General features: G+C 41.8%; 1 protein-coding gene across 6 annotated transcripts in view; it reads right to left on the bottom strand.

Moving 5' to 3' along the window:
• Nucleotides 1-13,811, bottom strand: part of Ash1l (ASH1 like histone lysine methyltransferase) — a 152,154-nt gene that overhangs the window by 102,360 nt on the left and 35,983 nt on the right. For 5 of the 6 annotated variants that reach the window (XR_013051890.1, XR_013051891.1, XM_076573656.1 and 2 more), the window contains exon 3: nucleotides 6,822-11,376. Coding sequence is in view for 3 of the 6 variants with exons in the window: in XM_076573656.1 (XP_076429771.1) it covers nucleotides 6,822-11,376 (4,555 nt within the window). In the remaining 3 variants the exon portion in view is untranslated. Of the gene's footprint in view, nucleotides 1-6,821; nucleotides 11,377-13,811 lie in introns of those variants that run through there. The other variant, XM_076573658.1, reaches the window with a different exon arrangement.

Raw genomic sequence — 13,811 nt, 5'->3', positions numbered from 1 at the left:
AAGTATGTACCTTCCTACTCCGAGGTCTGATCTTAGACATCACATTGTATTCAGTTTTCATGTCCCTTCTAGTTCCCTATGATCTGTTGACGACTTCTTAACCTTTCCTTGTTTTTTAAGATCCTTAATACCTTTCTGTAACACTGCTTGAACATCACGTTCCTCTCTGCTGTTCTCTGATTACAGAGGGATTATGGGTTTTGGCAAATATACACAGGGATGAAATTCCCTACTTGCTGAATGTCAGGGGATGTACAATCACTCTGTTTCGTCACAGGTTGAGTTAACCTTACTCTTTGTTACTGTGTGTCCATCTTCCTAGTCTATTTGAAAGTAAGTCAGTATATGTGAATATTCAAGAAGTTGTTCCAGGGCTAGAGAGATGGCTCAGCATTTAAATGCACCTGCTGCTTTTGCAGAGGCTCCAGGTTCATTTTCCAGCTCCCACAGGCAGTTAATGACTATTTGTAATCCTAGTTCCAGAAGACCCAGGCCGAACAGGGAACTAACTACATGTGGCTCACAGACACCAAATCCACATAAGGTAATAACAGTAAATAAAATAAAAGGAAGTCCTCTTGAAAGGGGAGATCTACATGTATCACTTCTAATCCACGGAACGTGTGTCCTTTTCCAAGTATTTAGTCAATCACTTAGTTCTATCAACACAACTCCTGGATATTTATTTTAAGGTTATAACCCAATATTAGCATTATTTAGTCACTTGATTGTTCCAGGTCTTGTCACTGAAAACTTTCAGAATTATAATTTCCCAAAGGTAATCAACAATTTCTTTAACACTGTGTGTGTGTGCGCACAAGTCTGGGGTGAGACATTTTAATTGGAGATCAATCTAAAATAAGTTTGTTTTTAAAGCCTTTATACCTCAAGAATTAAGACCATCACAAAAGCAACCACAAAGACACAGCACATAAAGTAATCAGAATTGCTATAAAATAGCAAGAAAGCACAATTTAAATTTTTTTTTTTTTTTTTAGACAGAGTCTCACTCACTATGTAACCCTGGCTGACCTAGAGCTGGTTGTGTAGACCAGGCTGGCCTCAAACTCAGAGAGATCTGCCTGCCTATGCCTTCAAAGTGCAAGGATTAAAGGTGCATGCCACCAGGCTAATTGGCATAAAACTTTTCTTATTTATATATATTTTTATTTTCTATTTATTCTTCAGCCTCCAGAAACTCAACACCAGCTACTCCACAAACTGCTCTTAGATTGACAATGTAAGTGTAAAAGCCACATGTATACTTCAGTCCTTCTTCCCAGGCTATGATCATCTTTTCTATATTGTTTCTCAATCAGGGGAGTGCTATTAGACAGCCCAGGCTGACCTTAAACTGTAGGTCCTTCTGTCTTGGCCTTCTGGGTGCTTGGATTATAGGCTCGTGCCACCATAAATGACTAGTACTTGGCAATCTGGACAATAAACTTCAGAAACCTACAAGGCTGGTGAGATGGCCTAACAGGTAATGGTGCTTACTGCCAAGTATGTTAAGAGTTCAGTCCCTGGACCCCACAGGGTAGAAGGAAAGAACTTACTTTCACAAATTGTCCTCAGACCTCCATACACAGTAACCCCTTTTTATTTCCTGCCACAGCATATGTATGTGGAGTTCACAGGACACCTTCAGTTCTCTCCTTCTACCATGTGGGGTCCAAGAATTGAACTCAGGTCTTGAGACCCTGGCCTTGGCAGCCTCCAATCCTTAGCTGTGGTTACAGGCACATGCTACCACACACACCCTTTTACAAGGGGATCTATTACTGATTGAGCTACTCTCTAGTCCCTTCCCCTAAAGTTGACACCGCCCCCCAAGCCTGTCTTTGAGACAAGACTTGTTATGCAGCCTTGCTATTTCCTGTGTAGCCCCGCATGACCTCAAAGTCTTCTGCCTCTGCCTCCCTAGTGATGAAGCTGTGTTTCCCTGTCCCCAGGTTTATTTATTTTATTTTATGAGTGTCTTGCTTGCATGGGTATCTGTATACCACATGTATGCCTGGTGCCCAAGGAGGTCAGAAGGGGTCATTGGAGCCCCTGGAACAGGAGTTACAGATGTCTGTGAGCCACTATGTGGTACTAAGGATAGAACTGAAGTTCTCTGTAAGAACAAGTACTCTCAACCACTGAGCCATCTCTTCGGGTCCTATGTCTTTCGAATACGCAGAATGTACAATTTTTATCTTTAGGGTCTCTCTCTCTCTCTCTCTCTCTCTCTCTCTCTCTCTCTCTCTCTCTCTCTCTCACACACACACACACACACACACACACACACACACACACACACACAGACACACACACATATTTTGGGACAGGGTAGGAAGACAGATAATTAAGGGGGCAGGGGAAGGGAAAGAAGCCCCTCACTTAACAGTATTTGTAATGGAGACCATGTTCCTTTTATAGATAGATATTTCAAGTAAGTGTCAAAACAGTAATGAATTAGGTGTAAGGCCTAAGCATACAGCCTTCCTCTTTCCTCAGCTTACAAGCCTGCAGTTTTCTAGAAATCTCACAAGAAACTCCATGTACAATAAAAGACATGTCTTAACCACTTTGTGAAATCCTTATGACTTATATAAGGTTTTACCATATCAGATTGGACCCCCATCCAAGATACCTCTACAGCCACCCACCTATATAAATTTCATTTATGTGTGTGTGTGGGGGGGAGCAGAAACAATTTTTAGAAACATTAAGAAACAAAACAGGCCTTAAAAAGTTTTCATAAAAATCACTACTCAGGCTGCTGCAGGAGGCAACAGAGTTGTAACTCTGCCATCCGTCCCACTCCATGTATATATGCCAGGCTGGTCCTAAACCCAGGACTGCAGGTATGTGCCACTACATCTAGCTTCACTTCTCTTCTGAGATAGAAACCCATGGCTCATAAGGTAGCAAGAAGGGTAAAGCTGTCTTCCTTTAGTTTTTTAAAAAAATATAATTTGTTTTTATTTTATGTGTATGAGTGTTTGCCCACATGTATGTATCTATACCACATACATGTATGGCGCCCAAAGAAGTCAGAAAGAACATCACAAGCTCTTCCAGAACTGGAGGTACAGACAGTTGGGTGCTAACACGTGGGTGCCGGGATCTAACCCTGGGTCCTCTGCAAGAGCTGCCAGAGCTGCTGACCACTGAGCCCTCTCTGTAGCTTCCTTAAATCTTTTCTATCTCTATTCATCTTTGAGTAACACCTAATTTCACTTAATCTCATTACCATTCAACTAAATGCCCCAAAGAGGTATCTGGAAATGTTGTTTCCTTTTTTTCTCCTCTGGAAGAGTAAATCTTCCTCTCTACTTTCTGCTGGGAGGGTCTGGAAACAGACAGATCGATGTCCTTTGTTAATCCACCATTTTCACACTGCTGTCCTTGTAACTGCAAGAACTGATCATCCTTCTGCTTTAAATTCTTGACTGGGGGGGGGGGTCAAAGAGCCTATAGTTTTACACGCATGAGGCAAGTATTCTACCACTGAGCTACAGCCTCTCAACTTCGTAACATATGGTTTCGATGCTGTTGTTACTTCTTTCCCCCCCACCCCCAAATCTCTCAGAAGTCTCTCTTCTTCTATTGTGGATTCTAGTCTCTTCTTCTAGCAAGAAATTTCCTTAGTTTTGTTTGAGTTCCTTTCCAGTTCAGGATGTTCAAAATCGGCTTTCCACCCCAGTTTTCTCACCCCAGCCGTTTTTATCCTTCGGCTGTTAACGGTGCGGTAGACCACTCCCCCATCGCTCACTCTCCCTCTAGCTGTTCTGTAACACCAACAGCACAGTCCACTTCTCTCGATTATGGCCTTATGAATTTGCTCACTCCTTACAATCTGACTCCTTTCACTGCACTGAGAAAGAAGCAGTCAGAAATCAGATCTTTGTTCACTATTACAGGTCAATAACTAGAACAGTGCTGATGTTTAGGAATTCAAGAAATGAATGAAAAAAATTAATGAATAAATGAATGTACAGGATTCTGTTTCTTTATGTAACTGTTGCTCATGCTGAATGTCCCATTTTATTTTAGGTCTTTTTCTCAGAAAGTTATTCTGAGAAAATTAGACCCCTCATTTTATAGAATCCTATAGTCCCTCTTTTACACATCACAAAAAATGAAACTTTCTCTTTTCTTGTGTGGTGATATTTTGTTGTACTCTTTAACAAATAAAATTTGCCTGAAGATCAGAAGACAGAGCCAGTCACTGGATTAAACATAGAGGCTAGGCAGTGGTGGCATTCACCTTTAATCCTAGTACTCGGGAGGCAGAGATCCATTGGGATCTCTGTGAGTTCAAGGCCACCCTAGACTGCACGAGATTAATCCAGTCTAAAAGAGAAACAGAGCCAGGTGGTAATGGCTCACACCTTTAACTCCAGCACCTGGGATCACACACCTTTAATCCCAGCACTAGGAGGTGGAGACAGGAAGTGATACGGCTGGGAGGAGAAAGGCATAAAGGCGGGAGGAGACAGGAGCTCAGTCTTTCGGCTGAGGACTAAGGGACATTCTGTCTGAGGATTCATGGAGACAGGGTCTTCCCCTTTCGGCCTGAGGAGTCAGGAGTGGTGAGAAGTTTATCTAGCGGCTTGTTTCTCTGCTTCTCTGATCTTTCAACATTTACCCCCAATATATGACTCCAGGTTTTTCTTATAAGACCAATTAGGATTCATACAACATCCTTCTACTTTGGAGATAGGCTCATACCATAAAGCCCTGCCTGGCTTAGACTTTGCTACATAGATCAGGCTAGCCTTCATCTTGAAGTAATCTTCCTGCTTCTGTTTCCCAAGTACTAGGATTACAGACATGCACCACCACACCCAACTTCACAATAAGGAAACTTAACACAATTTTTGTTATTATCCCTCTCTTCCACAGAATAATAAAACATGTATTGCAATCCCGATTATAAACAAGGGCTCCCAGAGCACAACACCTTGCAAATACTTGATATCCCAAAACTAGCAATGGTGGCCAGGCAGTGGTGGCGCAGGCCTTTAATCCTAGCACTTGGGAGGCAGAGGCAGGTGGATCTCTGTGAATTTGAGGCCAGCCTAGGCTACACAGAAAGTTCTGTGACAGCCAGGGCTACACAGAGAAACCTTGCCTCTAGAAAAAAAAAAAACACAAAAAACCAAAAAACACAAAACTAGCATTGATAAAATAATTGTTAAAAAAAAAATTCTGTCAAATAAAACAAGGTATAGAAGTATTTTCCTCCATGTTAAAACAGAAATACTGGATGAGGTGTAAACGTACAATAAAGTAAGCTAACAAGAAACTAAAAACAAAGAAACAAAAATATTCCTGGGGGGGGGGGTTTAAAGAAATAAAAGGAAGCCAGGTGTGATGGTACACATCTTTAATCCTAGCACTCACCAGAGGAAGGTGGGTTCTCTGTGAGTTCCAGGACAGCCAGAGCTACATAGTGAGATCCTGCCTCAAATATAAAGATAGATAAACAAAGAAATATGTTAACCAGGGTGTGGTGATGGTATACACGCCTTTGATGCCAGCACTTTCCAGGCAGAGGAAAATATATACTCTTTGAGTTTAAGGCCAGCCTGGTCTACACAGTTCTAAGACAGCCAGGGCTGGCTACATGGAGAAAACTTGCCTCAAAACAGAAGAAAAACGCAATCTTATTTTTATGTGTTTGAGTGTTTTGCCTGCACGTAGGTCTGTGCACCACTTGCTTGCCTGGTGCCTATGAGAAGCGAAGAGGATGTCAGATCCCACGGAACTGGAGCTACAACCTGAGCTGCTGTGCAAGAGCTGTCCATCAAACCTGGACCCTCTGGAAAGAGCAGCTATTGGTCTCCAGCACTGAGTCACCTCTCCAGTCCCTGTTTTCGTCTACATTTTAAAGAAGTAAACCTATCATTTCCACTAAGACAGATTTTGATTTTTTTTAACGTCCATGAATTTAAAAAAAAAAAAAATTAGAAAAAAAAACCCCTACTTGTCTCTGAGGGTTTTTTCTCTCTAATATACAAATTTTTACCCTTTTAAAGGGATAAGGATAGAAATGAATGACTCGTTGCTCACTATGGTGAGCACTACAGTGTCACTCAGCTCTAATGTTCTTGCCCAAGTTATTTCTAGAAAAGTCAGACACAAATACACAGATAATATTTACTCACAGAACCAGACTTTATAGTTAACTTACAAACCTTTTAAAGATTATAGTAATTGCTAAGTTACATTCCTTACTTGCATAAGCAATGATTCCAGTTTTATTTCCACCTTTTCTAGTCTCAAAAAGCATTTTTCTAGGAGCTCCAAATGAATGATTTAGGTTGTCTTTTTATATCTAACTGAAATAACTTTGATGAAGACACTTAAAAATAATCTGGAACATAGAACCTCTCTGAACATTCAGTCAAACCATACTCCTGAAAGTTTTCAATAGTTAAGTTTTTATTGAGACATGGGAATTTTGTGTAACACAGAAACATTTGTAATAACTCAACTAGCATAGAGTAGGTGGTACCTACTGCTCACAAGTATCTGAGCCATTTCTCCATTAAGGAATGAAGCACAAGCTTTTGTGAAAGAGTTGGAGTATTTTTCCTGGCTCCCAAAGTTCTTTTTGTTTTTTAATGGTGCTTCTCAAGACTTAGTACAAAGATATTTCTTCCTTCTTACATCTACGTAAAATAAAAACTTGGGAGATTTCAAAATATACTTATAAAAACAAAAATAATGCATAAATTTAATAGAAAGCTCAAGTACATGAATCCAGAAACCAGTGGGAAAATAATTTATTACTGTGACACAAACAGACAACAAAATAACCCTCTTACCTGCCAATGTCTGTACTGTCCTTTCGTTGGAAGGCAAGGGTTCCTTTCTGTGAGGCCGATTTAGTGCAGTATCTTGTACAGGAAAGAGTCCAGGGCTGTCAGGTAATTTCTTCCGGCAACTGGAGTTAGGGTTTGAAACTCTGCAGCTGCCTATTGCACTTGTAAAAAGGTTCATATGTTCATCACTGCTGGCTGGCTCCGAATTGGGCGTGAATCCTCCAAGGGACAAACTTGGGGAACTTTCCGAGCAGTCAATCTGTAAAGGCGTTTGCAATCCCAAGGCTAAAGAACTTGATTCTGAAGGCTCTCGAGAAACCCACTGTTCTTCTCTGTTTATTAAGCTCTTTGAGGGAGAGAGATGAGGGCAGGACATGTGACACCTATGCTTTTCCTTATGCTTATATCGATCTCCAACAGTATCCTTTCCAAATCGGTACCGTTTCAAGGATTCCAAGACAGATCTGGAAGAGCCAGTGTCCATGGAAACCTGGGGTTGTTCAGAACGGTGTTCTCTGTGTTTGTGACGGTGTCTGTGTTTGTGCTCCACCATCCAACCATAAGCCATCTCAGGAGGAACGCTGGGGTAGGTGCTCATGGAAAGGAGAGGAGTCCTGCTGGTTGTAAGAAAAGCCTCCTGTCTAAGGAGCTTATGCTTTTTCTTATGGTATTTGGTAGGATTGAGCAATAAATGACCAGCATGCATATAGGAAGGGGGTGGCAGTGGAGTGGTGAATGAAGGAGATGGAGGTGGTGGGTAAAGAGTGGGGGGATACCTTCCATAGTAACCTAACCCTATCGGAGCAGCTGTGAGGGGCGAGGGAGAATAAGGCATGCCATAGGAAGGGTAAAACCCAGTACTAGATAGAGGAAAACTAAGGCTGTGCATAAAAGGCATTTCCGCCATTGCCTCCCTCATCTTAGGGGGCCTCCCTCTTTTCTTTTTTAAATCAGGCTTCCGAATGTAGTGCAAAGGATCTAAAGGAAAAGAAGGATGTGTATAGAAACTATTAAAATTGATTCGAAAAATAGTTGGCAGGAGGTCTCGGGGAATAAAATGATGACTTCGGTGGGTGATCCGAATCTCACTTAGACGACTTATCAGCTCCTCTAGCTCTGCGATGAAGTCTGGATCCTGCCTACTTCGAAGCTGGGGATATTTCTTTTTCCGTTTCCGCTTCTGTCTTTTCATCTTGTCATAGCTGAGGTAATCATGACTCCTGCGCTTACACTTGTGTTTATGTTTTTCTTTAAGACTGTTTAGGACAGTAGAGGGTTCAGGAGGAATCAGAGAAATGTGTTCAAAAGAATGTCTCCTCTTTTTCTGTCCACAAAACTTCTCTGCCCTGTCTGATGTGCTGTTATTATCTGTCCCAATGCCACTATCACTGGGGATGGTCTCGTCACTGTGAGACTCACTAACTGGGGAAGGAGTAGCTTCTTTCAAGGATGTGAGTTCACTCAAATGAGAAGGAGAATTTGGCAACAAAGTAGGAGGAGATAACCTCCTCCTCCCCTTGGAAGCTTTCTTCATTGCAAGAGTCTGAATCATACTGCCCTGCCTGGAGTGCATATGCAAATATGGCACTGAACTAGGTTCCACAAAGCCTGCGTCACTACTAACAGGGCTCTGACCTCCGCTTGTCCCAGAAGACTGAGAGCAAATGGGTGATGGAAGGATCTCAGAGCTCCTAGCAGGTGAAGGCAGTAAAGGGGGAAGGATCTGTCCTAATGCTGACCCAGCTGCCTGCTGAGCTGTTTGTTCAAGCACAGCAAGGCTGGCAGGGCTGCCAGAAAGAAGGCCATTTAAAACAGTTTTTGGTTTGCGACCCCTTCTCTTCCCTATATAAATGGTTCCTTTCTTACTGACATTTATTTGTTGGCCCAATTTAGAGCCAAATGTGGCAGCAAGACTTGATACTGTATTATGAAGTTTGGACTGTACTTTTCCTTTATTACTTGATTCTACAGAACTTGAAAGAATCTGATTCAACAGTTTTTTTCTCTTTAAAGTCTTCATTTTATTTATTTTGCGGATAATTGTTTTCATTAATTGTCCATTGTTTCGTTTGCTCATTTTTTTTTCTGGTTCCATCTCAAGATCACTCATACTGCAGACACTTTGCCTGTGACTGTCCTCTAAGTCATCTGTATCCTGAAGCTGGTCCTCACTCTCAAAGAAATCACTGCTACTTCTCTGGTTCTCACCTTCAGACTCTATCTTACTCGGGCTTTCAGTGGCAACAAACGGAGCCACTGACAGGACCGGTGGCTTCATCTTCACTGGAGATCTCATCTGCCTCTTAGGCCTGCCTCTCTTTTTTGGAAAAGGAGATACAGACAAACTTTGTTTGAAGGAAGGAATTTCAATTTCTGGCTGTAAAATTGGGGGTTCTTGTTCTTCTTTCGACTGTAAAGAAAAAACTTTAGAGGCAGGTATTTTTAAAGTCCTCTTAGGCGGACCTTCTAACTGAGGCATCTCCTTAGCTTTAGGTCTTCCTCTCCTGGGCTTATAAATATCCGACAAAAGATCACTAGTGACACACATACTGGAGGACAGTTTATGAGCAAGAAAAGATTTATGAGATGGTTTTTCACTGTCAGTTAAGAGAGCAAGAGATGGAGCTGTAGACTTACTCAACTTTGGCAATCGGCGTTTAAGGAAGTCATGATCTACAAAAGATGATGCTCCGATATTTTTCATAAACTTAGCTGGCTCAGAACTATTTGATAGTGAGCTACAGGAAACATTTTTAAAAAGCTCAGCTCTTTCTAATTCTAGTCCTTTTGGAGACCGGCATGTGCTTCTTGCCACCACTTTAGTCCACCGAGGTTTTCTTCCTTTTCTTTTTTTGAATGGTTTGGACTGGAAACTAGTGCTCAGGCTTTCAGCAACTTGGCAGTGTTTGTCTGATGCAGCTACCGCACCAAGTTTTAAAAAAGGCTTGTTACTAAATAAACTAGTAAAGTTAACAACTGAAGGGGTAATTGTAGGAATACCAGAATCAGAAGCCAAACTTGGCTTTTTTCCCAAGGAAGAACTTATTCTAGGAATATCTAGATGTGTATTTTTTGATTCACTGATTTCTTTATCAATTCCTTTACACTCAATCCCTATGCTATGACTTAATGACCTATGACCAACATTTAAGCGAGGACTTTCAGCAGTAAACTGGTTCTTTCCAAGAGATTCAGAAATGTCTTCCATTTGTTCTGCTGTAGAATTTAAAAGTAACGGGTTTGGAGCCAGCTGTGAAGAAGTTTCGGGGGGGCTTCTGGTTAAAGGGTTAATAGATACAGTAGGTGAAGGGGAAGGAAGAGTGCTTTCTCCTACTACACCAAAGGGAGACTTAGCTGTAGATGCATCAGAGGCACCTCCCATTTGAAAGTCTGGAGAAGTACAATATACAGGAGGTTGCTTTTCATGCTTTGAGGTTTCAAAGGCTCCCCGTTCATTAGAAGAAAAATTGTCTTGCTGAATGCATGTTGCTTCATTATATATTTCCTTTTCCAAGTTAGTCATTTCTTTTCGGACTGAAAACTTTTCTAACATGCTTTCTTTACTGTGCCGCAGAACGTTCTTCTCAAAAGCTTTGCTGGCAGCACTGTCTTTCAGAGACTCAGGAAGTTCTTGACTTTCATGATGATTGATGTTTGCACTACAAGAAGCTTTAAGTTGTTCCTGAGTGGGGAGCAGTGCTTCAGATTTAAGGTGTAAGGCATCTTTACTGCCCAGGCCTGCAAGAGGACAACTCACTAATTTCTTTCCAATGTCCTTATTAACCAGTCCCATTGCCGAACTTGCTACAATCTTCTTCGTGACATCCTTGGCCACTAGGCCAACTGTAGAACTCAATTTCTTTCCCAACTCTTTATTAACCAGTCCAACTACGGTGCCAAGTCCTAACTTCTTGCCAGACTCTTTATTCACTAAACCTGGAACAATCCCAATTCCTAGCTTCTTTCCTGAATCTTTGCTCAGCAGTCCTACTGTAGTGATAGTGCCTGGCTTTTTGCCTAAGTCTTTATTAATGAATACCGTTGTAGTGCCAGGTCCTAATTTTTTCACGGAGTCCTTACTGATCAGTCCTACCGCTGCATTGAACACAGGCTTTTTCCCTGGGTCTTTAGTTACCAACCCAACTGCTGTGCTAAGGGCTGGCTTTTTCATCAAGTCCTTATGAATTATTCCAGCTATAGAGCCGACACCTGGCTTCCTGATTAAGTCCTTGCTAACCAATCCCACTGTAGTGCCAGTTCCTAACTTCTTCGGTTTCGTCTTGGAAGACTTGGAAGGAGGACAGGTAGCAATGAGCTGTGCCAACTTTTCTGTTACACTGGTTCCTCCATTAAGTAATGCTCTGTCCTTTATATCAGGATCCCGGCTGCCAACCAGAGATGGCGATGCGTTAATGTAATCTGCCATTTGTGAATGCACTGGAGAAAGCTTCTTGGACAAAGGATTCTTGTCCCCCTGTGAATGAAGACGGAGGTTTTCCTCAGACTGGCATTCCATGGCTGCACCATCGCCTGCTTTCTTGTACAGTTTTGAAGGGTCCTAAAATTTGAACAAGAAAAAGGTTTCAGAAAGAGCAAGTCTTAAAACACTTTAATTTCACATTATAATCCAACAATTTGACTACATCTGTCTGCCCCTGCCTCTCTCTCTCACACACATACAAAATATAAATTTTTAAGATTTTGTGTGTGTGTGTGTGTGTGTGTGTGTGTGTGTGTGTACACACATGCCCGCCACTGGTGTAGGTGCTCACTGAAGCTAGATTTCCTGGAGCAAGAGTTACAAGCTGTTGGAAGCCTCCCTGGAGAGGTGCTGGGAAAGAAACTAAAACACTCTGGAAGGGCAGCAAGTACTTTCAACACTAAGTCATTTCTCTAGTCTCAGGAAAACATTTTTCAGAAAATCAGTGTTACGTGGGGCATAATGGCACACGCCTATAACCTCAACACATGGGAGGCAGAGTACGGCTATGAGTTTGAGCCCAGACTATAGAGTGAATTAAAGGCCAGATAGAGCTACACAGCGGAAATGTCTCTAAAAAACCAAAAATCTAACTAGCAACATGAGTCACTGAGTAAATGGACTTGACACCACGCCTGACAACCTGAGTTTAATCTCTAGAGAACTCACAAGTAGAAAAAGAGAATCAACTCTGTAAGTTGTCCTCAGACCTCCACCCTCATAGTGGAGCACATAAATAACATACATATGCCCCCAACCGTGAATGTAAAACAAAAACAAAAAGAAGTACACTAATGCTACTTTCTGTTAGCTCATCTATAACTATATCAAATGCAATCAGTATTGGTCTGTTTCTTTATCATTTTCTGAGACAACACTGGCCTGTCTACATAGCCAGGCTGGCCTCAAATCCTCAGTGATCTGCCTGTGTCAGCCTCCCATGGGATTACAGGCATTTGGAAGCACTTCTGATTTAATATATTCTTTGCTGACTGTCAATCATATAAACCTACATATTTACTTTAGGTGCATCTTCATGATTTTTTGACATAGTAAAGTGTTATTTTCTATTATCATCTTACTTCTACTACTAACATATGAATGTGGGCTGTTTTTATTATTTATTTACTGTGTACATGTCTGTGGAGGTTAGGACAATATGAGCGAATTGATGATCTCCTTTTACTACATAGTCTCTAATGTTTGAAATCAGGTGGATACCCGAGTGTCATGCTTGACACCAAGTGCCTTCACTAGCACCAAAAATCTGACAAAAAAGAAAATATGTATTAAAGTGTGTTTGAGAACACTGTCATTTTGTATTATGTATCTAAGTTTTTTTTTTTTTTATTATTTATTTGATTTATTTTTTGGAGGGGGTTCAAGACAGGGTTTCTCTGGGTAGCCCTGGCTGTCCTGGAACTTGCTCTGTAGCCCAGGCTGGCCTCAGACTGACAGAAATCTGCCTGCCTCTGCCTCCTGACTACTGGGATTAAAGGTGTCTGCCACCACCACCTGGCATTTTATTTGGTTTCTTAAGAAAGCTATTTTCATGTTCAGTATGATGGTGCATGCTTTTAATTCCAACACTCCAGAGGAAAAGGCAGGAAAACCTCTCGAATTTTAAGTCAGCCTTGTCTACAGCAAGCTTTAGGACAGCCAGGAATACACAGAGAGACCCTGTCTAAATGAATCAATCCATACTTGTGTTACTGTGGCTGTCTATGTACTTTGGCTCTAAGTGTGTCTGTGCACAGGATGTACATCGGGGTGGCCTGTGGACACCAGAAGAGAGTCAGAGCCTCTGAAACCAGAGTCACAGATGGTTGTGAGCCAACATGTGGTGTTAGGGATTGAACCCAGGTCCTCTTGAAGAGGCAAACAATGAGTTACCTCTCCAGCTAACTTTTTTGTTTTTTTGAGACAAGCTCTCACTGTGTGGCCTATGTGACCTGGAACTGGCTTTGTAGACCAGGCTGTCCTAGAACTCAGAGATCCACCTGCCTCAGCCTTCTGAGTGATGGGATAAAGGCATGTGCCACCACTGCCCAGTATACTTATTTTATGGCTTTTCCTTTGGAAGTTAATTATATGGTTAAATGTTATTAAAAAAAAAATCAAGTTTCTGAATAGCAAAAACAACCGAAGCAGCTATATCTAACTACAAATCAATAATATACTATTACAGGAAGTGTTCTGAGTTGGGAGTGGTGATAATGTCCACAATCCTGGCTTGTGGGAGGTTGAGGCCGAAGGATTGCTCTGCATCTGAATCAACCCTAGGCCATAGAGTGAGGCATGCTTGACTAAACAAAGAGGACATGGGAGATGGACCAGTGACTATCAGCATCAAGACCTGAATGCAGATCTCAGCACCCAGTACAAGTGTGGTGTACACCTGTAACTGAGCACTGGAGGCAGCGGGCGGATCCTGGGCCTTTGCTGTGGGCTTCACTTTCAGCCAGAGACGACAACAATTAGGGAGTGAACTAAAGAACACGCCTATCAACTTC

This window comes from Peromyscus maniculatus, chromosome 6 (assembly GCF_049852395.1).
Source record: "Peromyscus maniculatus bairdii isolate BWxNUB_F1_BW_parent chromosome 6, HU_Pman_BW_mat_3.1, whole genome shotgun sequence".
NCBI classification, from domain to species: Eukaryota; Metazoa; Chordata; class Mammalia; order Rodentia; family Cricetidae; genus Peromyscus; species Peromyscus maniculatus.
This window is presented reverse-complemented; position numbering and strand designations above follow the sequence as displayed.